This window comes from Papilio machaon, chromosome 12 (assembly GCF_912999745.1).
Source record: "Papilio machaon chromosome 12, ilPapMach1.1, whole genome shotgun sequence".
NCBI lineage: Eukaryota > Metazoa > Arthropoda > Insecta > Lepidoptera > Papilionidae > Papilio > Papilio machaon.
The window spans coordinates 7,302,942-7,327,430 of record NC_059997.1 but is presented as its reverse complement, the minus strand read 5'-3'; the positions used below and the strand labels follow the sequence as shown (position 1 = coordinate 7,327,430).

Below are 24,489 nucleotides of genomic sequence, written 5' to 3'. Positions count from 1 at the left end.
TGAGGAAAGATGATAACAGTCGAAGAAAAAAGCAAACCAAAAACGTAGGTTACCTTTTGCCATCAAGACAATTTTTTTGTAGTACTTATGAAAGGTTCTGTTACATTTTAATTACATTTAATGAAATATATGAGATTATTTTGAGATATATTTGTAACACTGTAGGTGCCAAATAATGTAGTAACTTTTCATTTGTTTATCACTTCGTACCGAGTATACCGAGATGAGGTTGTTACCATTCTTCCGACGATACGACAATTTGGAATGCATTTACTTGGAAAGGGTCAGACTGAGAAAGGACTGTGATAGCTAGATAGGTTAGGCGTCGCTCATTTAGCGTTAAAATTCGTGTTTCGTGGCGAAATGTGATTGGGGCATCCTTTTGGAGTCGTGTGAATGTATTGAAATTGTTTCATCGTAGTTTATAAAGTTTCTCTTTTATTATGATTAGGTCGACTCGAAATTGCCAAACATATTAAAAAAAAAACGTTCCTAAATTAATCGAAATTTTGCATTTATTTGTAAGGCTGACTGAGTCCGTCGCCTTTGCTCTTTTGACTGATTGGTAAAATAATTATGACGAGTGAGATTAGTGAATTCTAAAATAAGGGTACGCGTGTGACGCGAGCGGGGCTGGCGGCTAACCGCTCGTGCTTTTCCGAGATGCGTCAGAATAATCTTTTTGCTTAATTTTAGCTTAGATTATCAAATCTCGAATTACCAAGCAATTCGATCATTCATCGCGAAATAAAATTAGCTTTAGGGAGAATAAAAATATATATGAATTTGTCGCATTGTTGGAGTATTCCGATATTGTACGAGGCATCCTCGGTCAATTCGCGTCCACAATAGATACAGGTAGATTTAGATATCGGGTTAATTTCTATGTTTACGGATAACAACACTGAGTACTATCTTTAAAAATTGCATTCAATTGTAGTCCTTACGTACCACGGTGTTAAGTCTACAACCGCATGCATTTTTCGATAGATAGGTGTTGCCATACTACAAAATATCAGGTTTAATTTTTACAGGGAGATATATTAAATATATCAGCTTTGTTTCGTATGTTGAATCAGTTACGGCGAGTCGCTCGGACTATAAACTGCAACAAACAATATCGGGATGCTCCAGCGGACCTTTTTAACGTTTTATCATCTCTGTTTGTATGTATAGACAACTTATAAAGCTTATTTTATTATATTATTGTGATGGTTTCGTTTTCCTACCGCATAAGGACTGTTACGTATTAACTATTAGAGGTAATAGTGTGCAAGTTGTGGGAGTACGCGGAGTCACATCACAGTTGGATACCAGTATGTTTATGATTTATCACTTTTTAAAGTGAATAACGCAATATTATGTTTATTAGGTTCCATTTGTTATTTTTAATGAAAATTATCACTCTTTGGACAGTTATGAGAAATTATAGCGAATCAGTTATGATTGACAATGTAATCTGTTTTTGGCGGGAAACAGCGACCTCAACGTTTGTATTGGCGCCATAGAGTATGTACAGCAAGATCACGTTGGAATCACAACTGACAAGCTCCGTAAACATGTTTATTTTCCGATTAAGTTTCCTATCAAACTTTTGGAGGTTTACAAACAAAAAAAACACCATTATCGAAGGAAATTGAATGTTATCTTCCGTGATTAGAATTCTCCACAGCACTTATATGTGATCCTCCTGCGGGAGCGCGCGCCGCTACGAATACCACAGACAATAGAATAAATTTCTGTTTCTATCAGGGGCCAAGTTTATTACTGCTCTCGCTTACACAAAGTCTTGTTTAATCTATGACCATAAAACAAATACTTTTAATGTAAACGAAGCTAGTGAATAAAATGCGAGTAGTAAATAAAATTGTATCCTGCCTATTTATAAGTCACAACACAGCAGCCTTAAACAATAATAGTTATAAGTATTTTTATACAATTTATGAAATAGTTTTACAAAAAGTCCGCAGCGGCGCGCGTGTCCCCTGTAAGAAAGTTTGAATACAAATACAATACAGTGCCATAGCCGTCGAATAACCTCAGATTTATACTTATTAGATTTTTATACCGATACAAATGGATTTAATTTTTAAATATAAACAAAGGTGATTAAGTATACAGAGATTACAGATGATATTTTATACATTTATTACAAACAATATTATTAAAAATAAATGTGAATTAGTCTTAAATTTTAGTATCGTACTGCAACGTGCTAGGTACCTTATCTTGAATCTTATAAAGCAGGTTTTTTATAAGTTAGCAGCGAGTGTAAACTTGACATGTAGAGAGAGAGGGTCAGTTTACACGGCCCAAGGCGTACGAATTATTCGAGGTGCATTACATGCGCTGACATAATCGCCGCGAGTTAGTGTACATATCAGAGATTAAACAGGCAGTGTTGCAATATCAAAATGCGCGTACTTATTCTGCTTTCAAATATAAACGTAACACATTGATCGGAATAAGTGTTTTAGGTTGATAAAAATTAATCTTCCCAGGCTGTTCTTGCCTTGCTCATTGTTTCGTTAAGTTTTGCTCAATTATTTGTGTACTGTAACCTTTTTTTATCTTTTATTCGTGTTAGTTTAATACGTCATATTTTATGAGGTTTCTTTGTACAATACATTTAGAGAGCACGGTTTTGCTTTTCTTTAAACATTACTCGTTAAGTATCGTAGAAATACTCTCGGAGACAGTTTTATGTAGTGAAAAAAGTAACCATATTTCTTCCGCTTCCCGTTGCAATCAGATTGAAACAAGATATATTAATTATAACATGCCGTCCAGACTTTTTTTTTTGTTAGAAGGCCCAGTGTTACACATGTTTTCTTTTAAATTATAACAAACACTTTCAATAGGCTCGTAACAATCACAAAATTACACACAATTTCTGTTTCCATTTTTATTTACCGTTGCGAGGGGAAGGAATGTTTTGAAGATTCACCTTGATACAGCTTACAAGGATATATGGAATCAAATTCCAAAGTAATTCAACTACAAATTTTCACTACATTGTACAATTAGTTTCTATATATTACATAATATCATTTGCATTGCTACATAACGTTTTATTAATTACCACTAAACATTTAATATACCTACTTATTTTTGTTTTAAGTTGTTACGATAAAAAAGGAGAGAATAAGATTGCATCGTGAGATACTTTGCATAACAATAATTGTATCGAATGTCAATTGTATAAAATACAATTTAAAAAAAATTATTCCGTATCTTTGCTAAGTTTAGTAGCGAAATTTATGTTTTAGTTAAGCTGTTGTAATTATTTTCACAGTTGATGACTTGAAATGTTAAGATATCATACAAATTACTTTTTGGATGTTAAAAAATATGCATTTATTAATGATCTCAAGGCATTCGAAATATATACTGATCAGTTGATTCGTGGTCTTCTTTTGTTTAAGATGAGTTTACTTTCCAATTTTTACTTAGCGGCATAATCTGGCAACATTGAAATACTGTTTAGGGCTGTCTTTCAATATTCTTTATATTTCATTCATAAAATGATTTGTATTTAAGTATGATTATTTTATAATCACACACCGATACGTTATTCGAATTAAAGTCCATTATAATTGATAATTGCAATTTTAAGATGCAATAAATAAATAAAAAGGATATTTTATTGGATTATAGTGGCAGCCCTAATTTTATACATCATTAATGTTTTATCATTTACATATGTATACCGCAAATTAAGAATATTTGTACTGAAATGACGCCATGTACTATTTTAATAAATTTATATGTAAGGGTGTGTGCGACAAAGTTAAACTCTCTTTTTCGTCACTTTAACTTTTTCGTTACCTTCGCAAATCAAATTATTAAAAATAAAAAGTAATATTAAACAGTTTGTCTCTATAGAATGTATTATAAAATTTCAATTTGGTATACGATCTTTTTGTAAATTAGTAACATTTCTGGTAATTTATTATTTAATAAGAAATTAAGCGTGTGTAGAATTTTGGCGTTAAACTTTTTGTATTGTTAATTAAATGTGTTTACCATGGGTTTTCACAATTGAAACACAAGTCCAAAAATATAATGTTATCTATGGGCAGTATTAAATGGGTGTAGCAGCCCTCTTAGATGTGATGAATGTAAAAAATACGAAACTAAATTAACATGAATATAAGTAACCTTGATGGTACTCGGCTTGCAGATACCTGGTCACCGTGTTAGGTGACTACTAGAGGGAGGCGTTACGCGAACTTATGCGAATACACCAAAAATGTCGATGCACCTACATTTATAATGTAGAAAAATGTATGTAACCACGTAATTCTGAATGCTAAGTGTTTTAGCCGTGGAAACCCATGGTTAAATCGAACTGTTGTAACCCGCACTGTAACAAAATGTAATTTTTCTCGCACTCTCGATTGTCGAATTATTTATTTCGAACGTTTTTTAATAATACATTTTTTCAACTCTTTAGCAAACCTATGTATGTATACAATACCGTAGTATTTCTGGTTATAACATATCCGAATATGACAGAAAGATTCACGGTTCCAAATTATATAAAGATAAGTATGTATGTAATGTATTTTGAGTGAATACTCACCCATGCATAAATAATGGAGCTTAGAGTAAACGATTAAGTTTTTTTTAGATCGTTGGCTACGAATTATTTTGAAGTCTTCCATTTTTGCAGTAGTTTTATAATCTATGCATGATATATAATCTGTATACCATATTCAGTTATTTGTTTTTTCATATCTTACCCGTGTATAAAATATATGTTTTAAAAAGCAATATCTAACAATCTGCAGATGCTGCAGTCTGAGTGCAATACACGTCTCGAGGCGTCATTTCGACGTCAATTTTTGTGTAATATATTTTATTTTTCTTTAAGGTGATAGTGTTAGTGAATTCAATAATTGGTAGCCAACAGATATGGCCTATTTTGTTTTTAAAGTAGACATAACCTGCAATATGTACACACTGCCACGCTCGCCAACCGCTGTCATGTGTATCAGAGATAAAAGAATTAATTTTTATCACAATAGAGACTTGTTGAAACAGTTCCACATAAAATAAGAGTTGTTGAATTTTTTATAAATGATAAAACATATTAGATTTATGATCTTGTAGTCTGGATTGAGTTTTTTACAGATTTTATTGAAGGCATCGTTTCAGTTTGCAGTTGCGTGCAGTTGCGTCGCCCGCTCAGCTTATTTTTGCTACAATACTTATTTGAGACAGATAAAGTTTACTTATACCGGATAGTACAATAGTTATACACATTTTACAAGATATACAATACATTTTTATACAATAGAGCGGTGATATAAGATATTTTTGTTTTACAACGAAGCCTTGTGGGCGACGTAGCTGCGCCCCGACATTTGTTTTAGTGGAATGGTGCTGTTATATTATTAATTGTACATATTTATTGTAATATACGACAATAGACTGGTAATTTTACAATGTTGTTAGGTTTCTACAAAGTTATTCACCGGGGCTGCGGAGAATACTTCCATGAGAGACCATTTGCTGTAACTTAGATACATAATTAACAACACGTTTTTCAAATGAATTACTCGTTTTCATTGAAAACATTCTTATTTTGATGGAGTAGACACAAATTAGACAAATTTTAAATGTGTCTTACTATCGAAAGATGGATCTCCGAAACAATTGCTTGTCGTACCGTTTTTAAGAAGTGAGCAATTATTTTAAATTCAAACATTAGATGATTTGCACAAATTTGTTTTGAAGTTAGTAACTTTTATAACTTATTAACTATAACACGTGCAATAAATGTGGTCCTATTACTATTTTGGTGATAGCCCGAATATCAAATTAGCGGGTTATGTAAAATTTAGTTGTGTTTAACCACTTCTCAGCAAAATTTTATTTTCGACTAATTGTAGTTGTTGGAAGTGATTCTCGGCAGCTCCTGTCCACATGTTACAATAGAGTATATTTTCTTACAAGCAGAGACACCGAAATAGACTATATAAAATTGATTTTAGACAATCCCAGAATACAAGATCGAACTTTTTACACACAACAGTTCAAAACAGATTTCGTTTCAGTTTTCCATAGAGTTATGTTTATTTTTTAATGGGAAAAAAAGCAGTTGGTTGCGAAATGGTCACAGATCCAGGCGAAAAATTGTATCGTTGGCATTTATAAATAAAAATTAAAAAAAAAGAAATTGTAAATATATTTTCTAGTTCTTCCAAAATGATTATATCAGTATTAAATACAAAATTCGACTTTGGTTAGGTCAAAAATGTATGCGTGATCTTTAGGGAATTTTTGCATTAGATTTTTCTTGTAACTTTTTAAAAATAATTATGTTTAATTTTTTATTATTATTTTGCTTTAAAAATATTTTTTTTCTTGAATTGTAACGATCTTGCCTAGATTTGCATTTATATTAGTTACGTATAATACGTTTGAAGTTGATACCATCGTATTTATGTATATTATTATTATTGTATTAAGGGTTTTGTTTGTTTTTTTGTCATTAATAGAATTAAAATGTTGTAAAAAGTAAGCTCGTTGTATTTTATCAAATAAACACTTTTTAGTCCAACTGAAGCAATACAAAGCAGTTTTATTTCAACACTTGTACTTTCTTCCATGTATTTATAATTCTCATACGAAAAATAAACTCATGAAATCGGCAAATTGTATATTTTCAAATAGCTGAATCATCTACTTCTTTCTCTTCTCAGCCACCTAACACCCACTGCTGGGCATAGGCCTCCCCCAAAGATCGTCACGATGATCGGTTCTGTGCAACCCGCATCCAGGATACTCCCGCAACCTTGACCAGATCATCACTCCATTCTGCCTATTAACCTAACAAATCATCTAATCTTACAAAATTGCTGTGTCTGTATGTTTTATCGAAAGAAAATTCAAACTTGTTCCGGGTCATCTCCGGAACGAAAGGACCGATTTTGACAGGACTTTGAAGGGAAAGTAGCTGACGCGGGATCATTACGAGCTACTTCTTTTCTGCGCTAATGAAGTAGAACTAGAAGTACTAAAGAACCAGTAATATGTACAATTGATAAAATAAGAGCGTCTGTATTTATCGTAAAAGAAATCAAACTCCGTACATATGTTGTATTTATGTTTCTTTTAACGAAAAAAACCAAGGATTAAAATTTTTGTCTATCTGTTTGTACGGTTGTCCGCGTTTATTTCAAGTAATCTAGGAAACGGATGTACTTTGACTAGACTTTTTAAGGTAGATATTTGTTGGAGTATTGTGTTAATGCCTGCATTAAAAGGTTGATTCATGAAAAAAAAAACTAAGAAATAAAATAATTTTATTTATCTATAGTTTCTATTTCTAAATGAACATTTTTTCCATCATTTTTCTCCGTTTTTTGACAATTTAGCGATACTCTTCTGGTTCATATAAATACATATGTCCATAAATGTCAAAGCTAATAATAAAGAATGTCCCAACATGTCCTTTTGTAACTCTTTTTGTGAACGAAACATCGAAATTAAACTATCATCGACGTATACGTGTGAATTGTTGGGACAAATTTTCTTCGCATCTTCCAAAAGCATTTCTACTGTTTGATCTGTTGACACTCTTTCATTACCCACCAATGTTCCATACAATCTTTAACAAAAAATAATCATTACGTCTTTTAGTTACAGCGACATCTGTGGTTTTGAAGCGAAACTACAACGAGCTATTTGTTATATGTCAAAGCGCCATCTATGATCATTTCTATTAAATTAACAGAAATACCAATAGATGGCAGTATATTCAAAATATTTACCTGTAAGGCAATGTTGACCTCAGAAAATATATTTTCTGATTTAATTTATCCGTATTCTCTCCATTAGCCCTGAAAGAATTCAGATTCTGAGGATTCTAGCCACGAAGGTTTTTTTATTTGCTTATTACTTATTCCTTGAAATTTAAAATATTTTTCAGTTTAAGTTACTAATAGAAAATTATTTAATTAAAACAGAGTGAAAGATTTCAATTGCTAAAATATCCCACAGTAATTATGACAGCAATAATTTTTTGCTCCTTGGAAGAGAAATTTCGCAAACATGTCATTAAAATTACATAAAAATTATCATATACTAGCTTTTACCCGCGACTTCGTCCGCGCGGAATAAAAAAAATGCACACAAGATAAAAAAAGTTCCTATGTCCGTCTCCTAGTTCTAAGCTACCTGCCCATCAATTTTCAGCTAAATCAGTTCAACCGTTCTTGAGTTATAAATAGTGTAACTAACACAACTTTCTTTTATATATATAGATAGATGTATAACAACCTTACCTATTTACATTAATATTCCTGGTATTAATCAAAGCAATCATCATGGCAATCATTTGAGCCTTCTGCAAGTTGACAGTAAGAACTTTTGGATTGTTAGGATCACTGCCCGCAGCACGGAGACTAGTTGACTCTGCTTTCATTACGTAAATGTCAGCTTCCGGTAACTTTGTGGTTATTTGCCATGCCTAAAATGACATATCTTCATTCATTCATTCATTTATAAGAATTCCAATATATCACAAAAGTATATGAACACTTTCTTCTATTTAAATGAAAGCTTAGACAAAAGAAATAGACTAGACTAGAACCAACAAAAAAGTTTTCTAGACTCCATAGAATATAGAATTTAATTTTGACACAAATTTAAAAAAAACATATATTTGATGAAAATTTTTCGGTCAAATTTCAAATTTTAAACTTACAATATCCAATATTTCGTTGATCTGTAGCCTCTTTCCCTCAGGATATACAATGCCATGGTACTTCCACTCGAGAAGTTCATAATTTGCTTTGTCAATTAGAGTCCAACAAACTGAATTTACAGTCACATACACTGACAACACCGATCTGCAGTTCTTAAAACAATATCTACGATGAATGGAACATATTTAAACATTTTTTCCCTAAACAGTATCAAGTATAGGCAATCTTATAAGCTTTTATTAGTTTCGCCTGTCCTTATGTCTACCATCTTATTGTAAAAAATAAATTTAAAACACTTCCTGATTACTGCTTGAGCTGAAATGTTGCATACATGTGTAAATCCCCTGACAATGTATTATATGGTGCTGACCTGATTAAGTTGGAAGGTGGACATAAAAGCTTTGTAATGAAACGACACAAACTTATTGAATCTAAGCTTCTTTGAATTACTTGACAATTTTTTTTTTCTTTTTTTATTTCTAATATTTTCAATTAATAAGAACATACTTATTGTTATGAATTATTAGTTAAAAATTTATAAATAACCACATTTAAAATTATTTAACTGTAAAAAACACATGTATTATAACAGAATACTACCTATGGTTATTGCATACTTATGATAAAAAAAATTCTAACAAATCTTTGAAATTTTAAATTGTTATACATATTTCTTTATGAGATGTAATATTAGTGGAGCAATATAGTATAAAAAAAATTACACTCAAAAACAATAATTAGTGGCTGCATGCAACTCTGTTTGTGCGGAATTAAAAAAAACTTAATCAGTAACCCTATTTTTTTTTCAGGCTATGTTCTACATGTACACCAAATTTCAGCAAGATCCATGCAGCCATTCTGGAGATACCTTCTAACAAACATCCATTCATCTACATGATATTATCCAAACAGTTATATTTATAATATTAGTAAGATTAAAAAATATAAGCAGTATGTAAAGGTGCTAATATATTAATATTTTGAGTAAACAAGTTACCTGTCTAACACTTTCTGATAAAGTTGGATGTAAAATTTGGCCTTTTATTTTATTCACTACATTCTTTGGTCCATCCAAAATACTTTTGTAGAATTTCTCTACAGTTTTTTCTGTAAAACCATCAACATTCTCTAATTCAGATATGTCAGTTAGTTTTCCATATTTTTTCATCCATTCAGATAGTTTTCTTATCCTAGATTTAGCGACATCATACCTACAATGTAATAAATTAGCTTTAATTTTGTACACAACCGAAATCAAAACCTAATAGTTCCATAAAGCGATTTGATTTAAATTTTTTAGTACCTAGATAAACTTTCTGAATCACTATTGTTAACAGTGTGTAGAATTTTCAATTTTTCACTATCAGAATATTTGTTTTTTGTTTCTAGGCTCAAGAAACATTTTGTTGAGGACACACTCCGATATGTTTTACAGCACGAAATCTAAAAAAATCAGATTCCTTTTACAATCCATTTAGTACTAATAATGCAAAACCGATATATTGAAATTAAAAACTAACCAAAAACTTCCTATTCACTGTGCTTAACATCATGGCACATTTAGTTTTATTACATTAAGCAGAAGGTAATTTTAATTTTTATATACATAGCTTTTTATTACTATTAAATAAATCCTAAATTAAACAACATTAAAGTTTCACTTTATTTATTACACTGACAATCTGACAATTTCAAACTGACAACGACAAATGTCTGGAGCTAGGGATGAAAAAGTATTCGATTTTTTCAAAATCGATAATTTTTTTACGGTTTTTTACTATTTTTACTGTTATATTTATGGAACGATTATTTTTTACAAAAATCGATTTTTTAAAAATCGATTATACAATTTATTCGATTTTTCAAAAAGCGCTATCGATGAAATATTTCACGCCCTGCGACATATAATACGATAAACAAGTTCATTAAAAATTGTTGTAAATGAACGATAAACGAGTCAGTTTAATATATGTTATAACTTATAATCTAATTCTTATTTTTTCTAATATTAAATTAAATGAGAACACAACTCTGTCTCGCTTTCACGCTAAAACTACTGAACCGATTTAAATTAAATTTGGTACAAAGATAGTCTAGATCTAGTGCCTGAAGAAAGGACATAGGCTACTTTTTAAATAGAAATAGAATAGAATTGAATTAAATAAAAAAGGGTTTGCAAGTGTTTAAAAGATGGCATGAGAAACTATATGGAAGTATCTTGAATTTTATAGTTAGAAGCTTGAAACTTATTTTTAGCCGACTTCAAAAAGAAGTAGGTTATTAGTGTGTTAATTTGATATAAATAAATATGACATTTAAAATTCATAAAAGTTTTACCCTCTAGGGAGCAAAATAACAATAGGGAATAGGAGATGAAATTTTGAAATGAAATGCTACCCGAAATACAGTGTTTCACGCGGACGAAGTCACGATCACAGCTAGTTTATGACATTTGTGACTATAGATATTTTTATTTTGTGTTTAAATGAATGTTTGAAAATTATTTGTTTTATATTAGGTCCTTACATATGAAATTGGCGTTTTGTATGGGAGGAACAAAAAGTCGAATATTTTTTAATATAATTTATTTAATTAATCAAAGTATGAACCATTATTTTCTATGCACTTTTGCCATCTCATAGGTAGTTCATTGATCCCTTTACTAAAAAAACCAGTCGGACGGGAATCAATAAAATCTTTGAAGGCGATTTGGACTGCCCCATCGGAGTTGAATTTTTTCCCTTGCAAGAAGTTATCCAAATTTCGAAAAAAATGGTAATCTGTTGGAGCAAGGTCCGGGGAGTACGGAGGATGTCTTAGACTTTCCAATTGAAGCTCTTCTAATTTAGTAGCCGTCTGTTGCGCAGTGTGTGGTCTAGCGTTGTCGTGAAGCAGCAGTGGCGTGGAGCGATTGTCCAGCCTAGGTTGTTTAGCCGCTAGCTTTTCCATCATGGTTTGCAATTGCTGACAATAGACATCAGCCGTAATAGTCTGGCCAGATTTGAGAAAACTGTAATGAACAATACCGGCACTAGTCCACCAAACGCTTACAAGTAACTTTTTTGAGGTTAATTTTCGCTTGGGGCAGGATTTGGCTGGCTGGCCAGGATCCAACCATTGCGCTGTGCGCTTCCGATTATCGTAAAGAACCCATTTTTCATCACAGGTAATGATTCGGTTTAAAATACCTTCATTATTGTGCCGGTTTAGTAATGTAACGCAACAGTCGACGCGCGTTTGCCGGTTTCCTTCAGTCAATTCGTGAGGTACCCACCTTTTAAGCTTTTTAATCTTCCCAATTTGCTTCAAGTGAATTAAAACAGTTTTATCACTAACATCGCAGCCTGCAGCTAACTCGGACGTGGTTTGCGATGGATCCGCTTCCACAATAGCTTTCAACTCTTCATTATCAACTTGAGTCTCAGTCCGTCCACGGAGCTTGTTCTGCAGATCGAAATTTCCAGAACGAAAACGTTGGAACCAAAAACGAACTGTGTTTTCTTTTGCAACACGACCGCCATACACATCATTCACCCTTCGAGTCGTTTCCGCAGCACTAGTGCCACGGCGGAACTCGTACTCGTAAATAATGCGATATTTTAAGTTTTCCATTTTGTAAAATGAGTGACGCAAACAGAAAAAAACAGAAGAAAAAAAACAAATGAATGACGGTCATCGAACCACAAATACATGAGTCTATAGCTGTACAAATTTGAATTTGGAATTCCTTACCAAAGAGGAGAAATTCGTGATTAAAGTAGCCAGTACGAAAAACGCCAATTTCATATGTAAGGACCTAATATTTTCGTTTTTAAAACCATAAGTTTGTTGTTTTGATTTAATACATTTACTGAATTTCATTTTATTCTATAAAATGTTTTATGGCAAAAAGTATTTAGGAAATATCTATTGTGTTTTTATGTTTCCCTATAATTTTAAAGATCTTTAAAAAAAATCTATTAAAATCGATTATTTTTTCTTTGAAAATCGATTAATCGACTAATCGATTTCTATCACTAACTGTAAAACACCGATTTTCGAAAAATCGATTTTTTTACTCAATGTTAACATCCCTAACTGGAGCGTAGAGAATGGGAGGATTAAACCATTGTTTTCGCAAAACATTGATATAAGTAATTTTCATCTAGCAAGTTCACGGTTTTTTATGTAAACCATTCTATATAAATATAAACACATATAGGCAAAGTCTGAGTAATTATCAATTACAAGATTGATAAATTAACATACAGCGGAAGAAAAAAGCATGGGGTTTCCACTGTTCCACTGGTAAAATCATTTTGTAATGATCGCGAAATATCTATTTTTTTTTATATTACTTATAGACATTCCATTTTATGAATTGTACAGATAACATGTTCCTATTTAAATATGGGTATGGTAGTTGGTACATTAGGTCAACCTCTTGCATGCTTCCATCACACTTTTCAAAAAAGACTTTAAGGTATGTATTTAGAACTAAAATGTAAAACAAAAACTTTACATTTTTTTGTGAAATTAAAATGTTTACGTACATTCCATGACTAGTAGAAATAAGTTTTGGTTATGAAATGTCTAGTGTTTGCGCTGATGGAAAAGGAAAAAAAAAACTTTTTTGAGAGAAAACATCAAGTAAAAATAGTAATTGGTATCTGACATTTAGAAACACTGCCATCGCGCGGTTAGTTTAAGAAACACTTTAAAAGAAGCGAAACTAACATACGATCATATCAAGAGTATAGTAAGTATACATGTACATACAATATGGGTCATTCCATGTCAAATCGACAAATTTTTTACCTGACCCCCTTTGATTTCGCTGAAAATTTTCTATCTTTTTCTACCCCCCGAAAGTTATTTTTCAAAATTTTTTCAAATTTTTTTCCAACTCAAAAAAAGTTATGAATTTTTGAAAAAAACCGCTCTTTTATTTTTAAATTGCCAGAACTTTTTCAAAAATTGACCGTTCGGGAAATTTTTTTTTTCAAAATTTTTGTTTTTAAATGTAGTTTTCGAAAAAAAATATGAAAAATTCAGAATCCCAGATATATGAAATATTTTAGTTTTTTTGAAAAAACCGTAATTTTCTCAAAGTCCGACCGTTTTTTTTTTGCTCTAAAAATACTTCAACTAATTTTGCAATGAGCTCCGTTAATCAAAAGATGTGACGGCAATCGCTTCTATTTTTTTTCCTTGATTATAAAAAAAACTTTGTTGAATTTTTGCTGATTTTATATAACTTTGTTATGATTTTTTTTTATTTCCTCGTGAAACCTCAAAACATCAAGTATTATGTTAAATAAAAGATAATATAATTTGAACACATACAAAAAAAGGTTTTTAATTTATTTGATGATGTTAAGAGACGGTGAATTTATTTAAGAGTATGAAAAGTCCTTTTATTTACTTTTTTGAAAAAAATAACAATTTCTTGGACGATAATCACTTGAAATTCTCCAATAAAATTTTATTTTTCAACTTTTGAGGTTTCACGAGGAAATAAAAAAAAAATTCATAACAAAGTTATATAAAATCAGCAAAAATTCAACAATTTTTTTTTTATAATCAAGAAAAAAAATAGAAGCGATTGTCGTCACATCTTTTGATTAACGGGGATCATTGCAGATTTAGTTGACGTATTTTTAGAGCAAAAAAAAGCGGTCGGAGTTTGAGAAAATTACGGTTTTTCCAAAAAACTATAATATTTCAAAAATCTGATATTTTGAAAATTTTCATTTTTATTCGGAAACTACATTTAAAAACAAAAATTTTGAAAAAAAAAAAAAGTTCCCAAACGGTCAATTTTTGAAAAAGTTCTGGCAATTTAAAAATAAGAGCGGTTTTTTTCAAAAATTCATAACTTTTTGTCGGGGAAAAAAATTGAAAAAATTCTGAAAAATAACTTTCGGGGGGTAGAAAAAGATAGAAAATTTTCAGCGAAATCAAAGGGGGTCAGGTAAAAAATTTGTCGATTTGACTTGGAATGACCCATATACATTATACAGGTAGAAATTTTAGGTTATAAGATATGAACACCATAATTTCACAATAAAATTTGTGTGGGAGAGTTAGATCCCTCATAAATTTTGTCAGCTTGTTTGATGGAAGTCGTAGATAAGCAAAAAAGTAATCAAGACCTCTGATATAATATAACGCAAAACTAAGTCACCAGTTGACTTCCATTTCCTCTTGAGATTGTTGAAGCGGCCCCAATGAAGCGACAGCTGTTTTTGTTTCATGCAATTCTCAACAGGAGTCCACTGTCGAAACATTCCGAGAAAAAATAGAACAAGCCCTTCGTCAGAATTAATTCCTAATTAAAATACTTAAACATCGAATAAACCGTTAAATCAGGTCACATCAAAATATATTTTAGTAATACTGCTCATTTATAATAATTGCTATTATGCTTTTGCGCAGTTGTATTAAAATTACCAGTAGGTAATTCAACAACTTATTAATCAGTACGAAAGAAGAGTACAGAGGAAGTTAAGAAAGAACCGCGGCAGTTAGTCTGACGCTGCTAGTGGGAAGAGTAATATCGCCATCTCGCTTCAACTCGTGGAAGAAGCTACGACAAAATGGCGCTGCACGATACGACCAGGTTTTGCGTCGACTACATTCGATTATTCACTCCAGTTAGAGCAGCTTCTTTGCGGTCTACGCTGCAAAATCATAATTCACTTCCAGAACTCCAGTGTCGCCATATTGGTAAGATTTGATTAATTTATCTTAATGTATCCTTTCGTTTCTTTTATATTTATTATTTTCATCCTACCCACACCAACAACCTACACATTAACTATGTTTCCTTCATCATCGTTGATAGTTATATTCATCATCATTGATAACATCTTCGTCAGTGGACCTTATCTGATTGATTTTACTGTCTCACTCGGAAAAAACTAGATATGTGATTGTAATTTCAAACAATTTGTCATAGTTGTAATTTACATAGTCATAGGAGATAATTTAGACTTTGAAAAGATATCTCAAATAATCAACTTTCAAATGTATGTATGTAAATGTGCTTTGTATATGTGTGGGTTGCTCCTCATACAGCGCATCAGTATGGCAACGTCGCATTTTGATAGTAAAGCGGCATTGCTGTTATTATTATTATTATGAATTAATTTTATAGCTTAAAACACGCTAATTGGTACAAATATTGCAATTTATCAGTTAAATTAAATTCTGAAGCACTTTTGACATCGAACTAACAAATAAAAAGGAGTCAGTGTGTTTGTCGCATAGCATTAAATACACTTGAGCTATGTGTGGCCTTGTGTTTATTGCATACGAGCTTGTGTGTGTACGCGCGTCTATAGGTTAGTTTTATCAAACACTGTTGCAGTATTGAGCCGCACTACTAAACTTCTCCCATTGAGTTACCTATGTTCATCACCGAAATGAGAAGTATTTTAGTTTTTACAACGTACATAATGCGCTTACTAAATCTGCTTATACGCCTACAAATAATTCCATGTTAACTACCTACATATTAATGAATTAATAATTATATACAACGTGATAATAGTATTAAGGATAGAAAGAAGGATCTAAATAGTATCGAATTAACGCCTTCATTTAGAATCTAAACCGAATTCGGAAAGAAGATCTCGCTGTCTTTTTAATTCTGTGATAAAATTCTCATATTCATATTGTCCGGGCGCCATATTGTTTCGTTGGACATTTACGTCATTCGGTCACATTGTGACTTTTTTCTCTGTTTCTATGATTAAATGAATACTTTATAAAATATCTCATAGTTTATTTTTATCAAGGATCTAAATTTGATCGATAAAATTTTGGAACTAATTTTATTTTTGTCCGAAAAACTAGTCAAACTCAAACGTTAAATTCGTGGAAAGGTTACAACTCCAGTTTCAAATTTTTTGCTGTTGAGTGGAGAGTGGAGATGGTAAATTTTTGTCATCTCTAATACTTTTCACATCCATGAATATTTTTTCGATGTGATGTCTTATAGGCTTTTCTTTTATTTTCCATTCTATTTTTGTTCTGTTTCCATATTATAGAATTGGATCGATGTGGAATGACGTTACCACATTTTCTAGATTAAAGTCAATGTGTTCACAGGTCTGCCAGGTCTTTGATAGATCCTAATATCATACATCAGTCTATTTTCGACATCATCATGACGTAGAATAGCCAGTAACACGTCCGCTTTGCTCGGCTTTCCGACCGTGGTCGGCTGAGTTCGGGTAAAGTCGGCAACATGTCAGTGTCAGCGGCCTACTCGACTCAAAAGGCGACTCGCGTAGAACTGGCAACGTCGCAAAAATTCCATAACCGACATATAAAAATCAAATCTAATTTTCTATCTAAAAACTTCTTATGTTGTGAAGATGCTTTCGATTTTTTAATAACAAAAGTCAATATTTTTATTACTTCATTTAAATTATCAATTCTCATAATACAGAAGAGTAGTTAAGACGTTAATAAATTATAAGTTAATTTGCCATACCTTGCTTTCATTAAAAACTATTACAAGAGTAGAACGCAGGAGAATGAGACTGCTGCCGTAATCTGATGCTACATGATGTACTTTAGTTCGTATTATGCGCAGAGCAATGAACGTATCAGACCCGACGCAACAAAACATATTTTACGTAAGCTCCATCCCTTTCTCACACACCGCCGTTGACATAACCGGTCTTGTTCTCTCCTAAATACGCACGACAACGTGTTCGCCAATGAACTCTCTCAATTTTAGTTACTCTATTCCAACATGGCTCGTTTCGTCACGTTCACTCGTCCGCCATTTTCTTCTCACTCGTTCTGCTTATGTCAGTGCTGTTACAACCGTGACTCTGACCGCTTGTACCGTGAGAAGTTGTAACTTCTTAATCACTCTTTTACTTCTGGATTCTCTTTTCAATAATTAATAGGTAGGTATTTTGAAATAAGTAGCTTTCGTGTAAAAATAGTGAATTGTTTTTTAGCTATAATTTGGCAATTGTTTTTTTTTTGGGTTTTTTATGATACTTTTATGAATTTTGTCCTTTTGTGTTAGAATGTTTACATGTACATTTTTTAGGGGTAAATTAGACATCGCATTTCTTTTTGGTTTATTATGACATATAACAACATTTATGTCATGTCAATTTTAAGTACATGACTTGTACTTACCTATTATTATTTTTTGTTATATCCCTACGCCGATTTCATGGTTGAGATTCATGGAATCTTGAAAAAAACAATTGAAAATGTGCAATATGTTGCCAATGGTCTTCATCATAACCGTACTTGTTTGTCTTTTGGTCTGTTCTTTATTACTGTCGTTCGATAACGCTTTGCACTGGTTTCCACCTTCACCTCTGTTGAAGACGTAATACTCTGCACATGTGTCTATCTCTTTCGCTCTCCCGCTAACAGCCCCGCGTCCGACACGATGCGAATTTAGTAGTCCATTCCGCCGCGGAGTCACCGCGTTCTCTTCACCGTCCAGCGGTACAGCTGTACGCCGATGAAAATTTATTCCGGCATTCAACTCTATAACCGTTCCGGCGGCCATTTTGTTTTAGCCGCTGTTACTTGACATTTGTATTTGCTTTCTTTATATTTCTCACTAATTTAACTTGTGACAATTCGCTTTATTTTTGTTATTTATTTGTTGTGACTACGGATAATTCGCAGTTTTTTTAATTTATGATTTATTTCAAGATTTGTCTTTAGTAAATTTCTTATGAAATTGCAGAATTTTTGAGCGTTGTGTTTTTGAGTTATTACGATTGCCATGTTCAAAAATATGAATCAACGGAGGTTTAATTATGATAAGCGTCGGTTTCGAATTACTGAGTTCAGATAAAAGAATATCTAATTTTTCTAATTTCCACAACAACCAAGCATTTTGAAAAAATAAAATGTTGATAACCCGGACGTTAATTTAAATCTTAAATATTTTGGCACCTATGATTTTTTTTAACTTAATTTTTAATGCAAATTATAAATTGTTAGCCAATTATCATGAAATTTTTACCATTCACATTGTTTGAGGTCCGAGTTCAGAAAAGTGTTTGGGCTATATATTGACCTAAAAATAAATTGTTTCTCAGGGACTCAAAAATCTAGGTTATAATATAACCTTATAAAACCGGTTGCCATGGTAATATTATCTTTTGACACTAAGAAATTTGACACATGTTACCATAATTGCAATAAATTGGATCTATACATAATATACGTGTAAATAGCTAGAAGCTGCTAGGATCAAAATGCACGGAAAAGTGTGTTGATGATTTTACTTGTCTACTTGTGTGGTTTTAAGAGATGCTTTACATTTACAATGTTTACAATAAAATTCATATTATCAACGCTTTAAGGATATTGCAACCAGGGTTTTTGAAACTGGTTTTAGCTTTTGAAAATCGCCGACTTGCACTTTAATCAATGTTTTTTGTTAATTTCAGATAAATCAAATATTAGAGATGTGATTACAAAATATCATACAATGCAATTAACTGTTGATACTGGAGCTCCTATAGACATAGAATTTAAAATGTCATCAATTAAAGAAGTGATCATTAGCAATGGGAATGAAACTTTTTCTGACGATATCAAAAATAGCAGCGATATTGTAAAAGACAATACAAGTGATACCGCAGAAAACAATCATAAGTTACAAAATTTACAATGTAATGACAAAATTGCACATAAAGACGACACAGCAAGTTCTGTAGAAAGTGAAGAAATTGGAAAAACCACATCTGAGGAAACTTCGATTGATGATTTTGAGAAAAGTTATAGCCCTAAAAATAGTACAAATGAACATAGTAAACCTGAGGATATTGTTAATAATGATAACCCAATATCTCAACATCAAGAATCAGAGTCGCAATATGAATTAAGTAATCATAATTCAGATGAGGAAGAAAATGTAATGGAAACTGATGTAACTGAAAAGTTAGACAACGTTGAAAGTGAACAACAATCAAACGTTATTCCAAAACCTGGAATGATAAATCAAATAAACGGTGATGAAAATATAAACACTCAAGATCACGAAAACACAACTAATGATAGTAAAATACACAATAAGATTACACTAAAGGGAAATGAGATTAGTGAACAAAATGAGGGCGAGCAAACAAATAATGATATAAAAAACATGGATAGTGAAAGTTCAATTCCTGACAGTGTTATTGATCAAGTTCCTAATAAAGGCGATGAAAAAAAGGAGCAATCCCTTGAAGACGTAACTGTATCTAAATCAGAAAATACTTATTCCCTAATCTCACCAAAAATAGACAACGATGATTGTAAAGTTATAGAATCAGAAAGTGTAACTGATTCTACTTTACAAAAGAGTCCTAAGCCGGACAATAGTACAAAAGAAAGTGAAATAACGCCAGAAAGTGTAGCCTCAGCTGAAACTGACACTAAAAGTAGAAAAATTGAAAAAGAAGTTGAAAAAATAAATGAAACTAAGACGCACAATGGCAAGGATAATAACGAAGAGGTAGAGGGCAAATTAATTGAAGAAAAAAAAGAATCATCACTGATATCTAAATTAACAAATATTTTAGATTTACTCTCTGATGATGAAGAAGAGCGTCACGGGGACACTTCTACTAATGAAACATCTAAAGTTGACAAACAATGTATTAGTCTTGTAGATGATGATGATGTTATGTTAATAGATGAGGAGACGAGTGTTAAAGAAGATGCAAAAACTACTAGTATTCAGACAGACGAAGTAATTCCGGAAACGTGTGATGAGAACGCTGCTCTAAGCCAAGTAAAAAAAGATGAAGTAATAGATGAAAAACAAGAAACAGGTTGGTTTTGTACATTCTTCTTGTTATCCGATTCACATATGAGGATTTTCTTTTAACCTAGAAAAAAAATATGTTTGAATTGGTGTTGCTCTTTTATATTTCACATTTTGCTATGTGCAATATATTTTGAAAAATACTTATTTTTCGCATTGTTTTGTTTTACGTCATATAATAAGTAATAGAGATCCTTTTTTTTCGTTTCAGGTTCTGAAGAAGTTGTGTACAATTTAGATAATAACAAATTAGACAGCCAAACGAATAACGTAAAAGAAATCAATTCCTCAAAACCTTTGTTGTCGTTAAACTTCCTAAACAGTTGCAAGAAAACGTTATCAGATATGACACGAGAAGACTTGGAAGATTTTTGTAGTATGAAAATTTTGGAAAGCGTTCTGGATAGGAGTAATTTAGGAGATTTAAAAGTTCAGCTTAAAACAATGGCGGCTACTATTGAGGAATTTAAAAAGAAGACTAATTTGTTATCTAAACAAAATAGAGATCTACAAGTAGTATTGAAATCAGTACAAGAAGAACAAAAAAAGTCCTCAGGTACTGCAGTAACTCCTTTGAAAATAACTCGCTCAGTAGGTATGCAAGTACTGATGACAGACAAATCCAATGCAAAAAGGAAAAATCTACAAATGAATAATTCAAGTGTATTACCAACTGAACCTTCGCATGTAGATAAAACAAACCGTAACTCTAGTATTCAAAAATTACACAAGACTAAAAATCAGCCTATTCCAGTCCCAAGACTAGTCCCTGCCGCTAATGCTAATAACAAAACTAGCCCCGCTGCAATTTCCAACATCGCCGATCCTGGAAAGTCTCCACAGGTTCCACCTTTAGTAAATGGTGTAAGAAATTCACCTCCTGTACTAAAGCCGGAAAAAAGATCTAGAGTGCAATCAGTAACAGTAGACTTGACAGATGATGAGCCTCCCCTGAAGTTAACTGCAAAGATTTCACCCGCCCCAGGTGTGAGATTGGTACCGGCACAGAATTTATTACCACCTCAGAGACCTCAATTTACACCAGCAATGACTAGTCCCAGGAAAGTGTACATTCCAATAAGTGGTCCACAATCACAGAATGTTAGACCGGGGCAGGCTGTTGTGTTAAAAACGGTTCCACCAAGTCCAGGTTAGTTATACTAAAATTGATTTTTTTTTGCATGTCTTAAATAAAAAAAAAATTCAATTCTATAAAATTTATTTATTTTTTCCAGGACTAAGGCCGAGAATGCCAGCAAACAATAATGTAAATAAAGTGCAACCAAATACCATAAGAATGAACCGACCAGTGTCCGCAGGTAGACATCCTGCACCATTACCTGACGTTGTCAAACAATATCAACCTACGAGTTGGAAAGCATTGCCACCGGCACCGGACTTAAAACTATCAAAGGTTGAAAATGGAATTGTGATCTCATGGAAAATTGATGGATATCAAGAAGATAGTTATGAAGAAATTACTAGCTATCAACTATTTGCTTATCAGGAGACGAATTGCCCCCCAAGTACGGCGTTATGGAAGAAAATCGGCGACGTTAAAGCTCTTCCCTTGCCTATGGCTTGTACACTAACCCAATTCTTGGCAGGGTTTAAATATTATTTTGCTGTTAGAGCTATTGATATAAAATCCCGATTTGGGCCATTCAGTTTGCCGGCTAGTATACTTCTCCTTAACAAAATGTGAGACTGATTAATTTGAGAATTGCTTTTAATAGAAGCACAATATCTACTCGGACAGAATAATAGAAATATGTATCGCATCAGCAATTTACAGTAGTTTGTAAAGTTATTTATTGACAGTATTTTTTGCAATGGCAAGGATACTTCTAACGACAGCTATGATGGTCACACCATTTGCGAAAAATTTTAACTTATCGCATCTAAAAACAATTATTTGGATGAAATAATCTTTTGCTGATGATTGTTTTAATTTTTAAAAAGCGAAGGTCATAGACACATCATTTGCTTGTAAATATAATATTAAGTACGTACTCAGTGTTGTTATTGTAAATTTAATATTTGATTTTAGCATGTTCATCAATTAGTCTTAAATCTTAGCATAATTTGATGTTCCTTAGTTCTTTTTTTAACCTTTTATTGGATCTAAAAAAATATACATGAAATGAATAATTATATATTGTTGTAATTTTTTACTCCACATTTTTACAGAGATAAAGACTAAAAAATATTACTTTTCCAAAAATGTGTATGTAATATTTTTTGTTGACCTTGTCCCTGAACTAGTATATGTTACCTTCTAGTTTGCGTTTAAAAATAAATTATACTTATGTCACAAAAACGTGGTTCGAAAAAAACACCTGCAGTAATCGCCTCTGTGTATATTTTTCTACAATGACAGAGCAATGTGCATTGATGCAGTATAATTTCCTACGTGGAATGAAAAGTTTGATTCATTCTAGTCCAAAAAGGCTGAAATATAGTTATTCCTAGTCTACGCTGAATCCGTGACGTCTACGGAATAAGAATATAAATACAAAGTATATTGTTCGAAAACATGTGACCTATACCCCCCCGACCCTCTAACAATATCATCTTGACAGCGGTTTACGGTTTAAGGTGCCGTTTTCATAATTTCGAAATTTAATTAAATATCACGCATAATCGTGTCGTGCCGACATGTAGCTTAATTTGCTAATGTGTTTGAATGTATCAATTTAAATTGCTTGGAGTTGCAGCATCGATGACTTGTGAAAGAACTTATAAAATTTTTGTTCACTGGTAACCCTTGAAACTTGTCAGCGACCTGTCAATGTCAAAACATTGCCATGAGTCCGTATCGGAATGTAATTTGTTGCCTTGTCGCGTTATACAAGCTGTTATTTGTTTATACCAATTTTAAGAAAGAAAGAAATGATGATAAAAAATTTAAATATAGCTCTGGGAAATTTTTAATTGGTATCACTTGAGCTGTCAATCGTTATGTCATTTTAATGCAGTATTTTTTTGTTGGCAACTCCGTCTAGATTCCAGATCCAGTTCCAGTTTTCTGTTGATTCGTGTTAAGATGGATCGTGTTTAGTTCGTCATATTGCGAATTGCTCTTTTAGGGCACAACTTAATATTGTAGTGAATACTCTTTTTCGTAATAAAAATGTTTGATAATCTAACCTACTGGTATTATATTGAAACGAAATTTGTTTTATAGCAAAACAATATCTTTAATTTGACGTAGATTGACAACATTATCGTTTCGCAAGTAGTTACCACGGTGTCTTATTTGTGTACTATTGGTGAAAAACGTTTGCTTTATTGTATTCTGTTGTTGGCTGGTCATTGTTTACTGCCATATTTGGGTAATCTATTTACGGTGTGATAATATTACGTGTTTTGTGAACGTGGTCATTGGTATCGACTCGATTGTATGTGAATGTAAATTGTGATATCGCTGTCGTTTTGTGTTTCGATTTCGAGCCATGCTGATGCTTTATACGTGTTTCTCCGGAGCTGTCTTTCGGCTGGTGAGTGTTAATCGGATTACGAACAACTTTTTTCTTTAGAATTTCTGTCTTAAAAATACTAGTAAAACAATTTGTGATTAATGAATTAGTAAAAATGACATATATACTTTTCTATACAATTTGTAAAAAAAAAATTGTCCATAATAGCAAATTTAATGTATTTGAAATCTTTAGATTCAACTCTATTAACCTCAGTACATAAATTTTTATTCTTAAATGACTGTTGACTACAACGAAAATCATAAATGTAATAACATCTTACATTGATAAATAATTTACATAAATAGAATATGCAAGGACCACAATTACTACTCCTATTGTCCATCTTTATACATTTTTTATTTATTTGAAACTGGTTTATCTGATGTTGCTGACATCTCATATAGATGCTACTCTTTTGTAACTCTTCATTTTAATTAACTATGTAAGCTTGGAATTTACTTGACCAGGCCCAGGCCCAACCGAGGCTGTAGCGCCTCAGATG

General features: G+C 32.0%; 3 protein-coding genes across 5 annotated transcripts in view; 2 read left to right on the top strand and 1 right to left on the bottom strand.

Moving 5' to 3' along the window:
• Positions 1 to 7,349: 7,349 nt before the first annotated feature.
• On the bottom strand, positions 7,350 to 17,253 carry LOC106710453 (transcription elongation factor, mitochondrial). Of its 2 annotated transcripts, XM_014502511.2 has the most exons (7): positions 10,238 to 10,319; positions 10,021 to 10,160; positions 9,715 to 9,928; positions 8,717 to 8,869; positions 8,295 to 8,479; positions 7,782 to 7,850; positions 7,350 to 7,618 (listed from the first exon to the last, which is right to left on the bottom strand). In XM_014502511.2, exons 1-7 carry the CDS (start codon positions 10,268 to 10,270, stop codon positions 7,357 to 7,359), a joined length of 1,056 nt encoding a protein of 351 aa, XP_014357997.2. In that variant the 5' UTR covers positions 10,271 to 10,319; the 3' UTR covers positions 7,350 to 7,356. The 2 variants fall into 2 exon arrangements, with proteins under 2 accessions (XP_014357997.2, XP_014357998.2); XM_014502512.2 differs by lacking the exons at positions 10,021 to 10,160; positions 10,238 to 10,319 and adding an exon at positions 17,200 to 17,253.
• On the top strand, positions 15,209 to 22,512 carry LOC106710452 (activating transcription factor 7-interacting protein 1). 2 transcript variants are annotated; one of them, XM_014502509.2, is made up of 4 exons: positions 15,209 to 15,425; positions 19,145 to 20,512; positions 20,717 to 21,655; positions 21,741 to 22,512. In XM_014502509.2, exons 1-4 carry the CDS (start codon positions 15,296 to 15,298, stop codon positions 22,208 to 22,210), a joined length of 2,907 nt encoding a protein of 968 aa, XP_014357995.2. In that variant the 5' UTR covers positions 15,209 to 15,295; the 3' UTR covers positions 22,211 to 22,512. The 2 variants fall into 2 exon arrangements, with proteins under 2 accessions (XP_014357995.2, XP_014357996.2); XM_014502510.2 differs by lacking the exon at positions 15,209 to 15,425 and adding an exon at positions 17,530 to 17,623.
• Positions 22,513 to 23,529: 1,017 nt separating this feature from the next.
• Positions 23,530 to 24,489, top strand: part of LOC106710435 — a 92,740-nt gene continuing 91,780 nt past the window's right edge. Inside the window, exon 1 of the mRNA XM_045680319.1 lies at positions 23,530 to 24,005. The gene's annotated coding sequence lies outside the window, so the exon portion shown is untranslated. The remainder of the gene's footprint in view (positions 24,006 to 24,489) is intronic.

Excerpts from the sequence above, each read along its gene's own strand:
- LOC106710453 (XM_014502511.2), bottom strand. The coding sequence starts at position 10,270 with ATGATGTTAAGCACAGTGAATAGGAAGTTTTTG. Across the intron at positions 10,161-10,237 it reads CAGTGAATAGGAAGTTTTTG|ATTTCGTGCTGTAAAACATA; the intron begins GTTAGTTTTTAA and ends TGATTTTTTTAG. Across the intron at positions 8,870-9,714 it reads TATCAGAAAGTGTTAGACAG|AACTGCAGATCGGTGTTGTC; the intron begins GTAACTTGTTTA and ends TATTGTTTTAAG.
- LOC106710452 (XM_014502509.2), top strand. The coding sequence starts at position 15,296 with ATGGCGCTGCACGATACGACCAGGTTTTGCGTCGACTACATTCGATTA. Across the intron at positions 20,513-20,716 it reads AGATGAAAAACAAGAAACAG|GTTCTGAAGAAGTTGTGTAC; the intron begins GTTGGTTTTGTA and ends TTTTCGTTTCAG. Across the intron at positions 21,656-21,740 it reads AACGGTTCCACCAAGTCCAG|GACTAAGGCCGAGAATGCCA; the intron begins GTTAGTTATACT and ends TATTTTTTCCAG.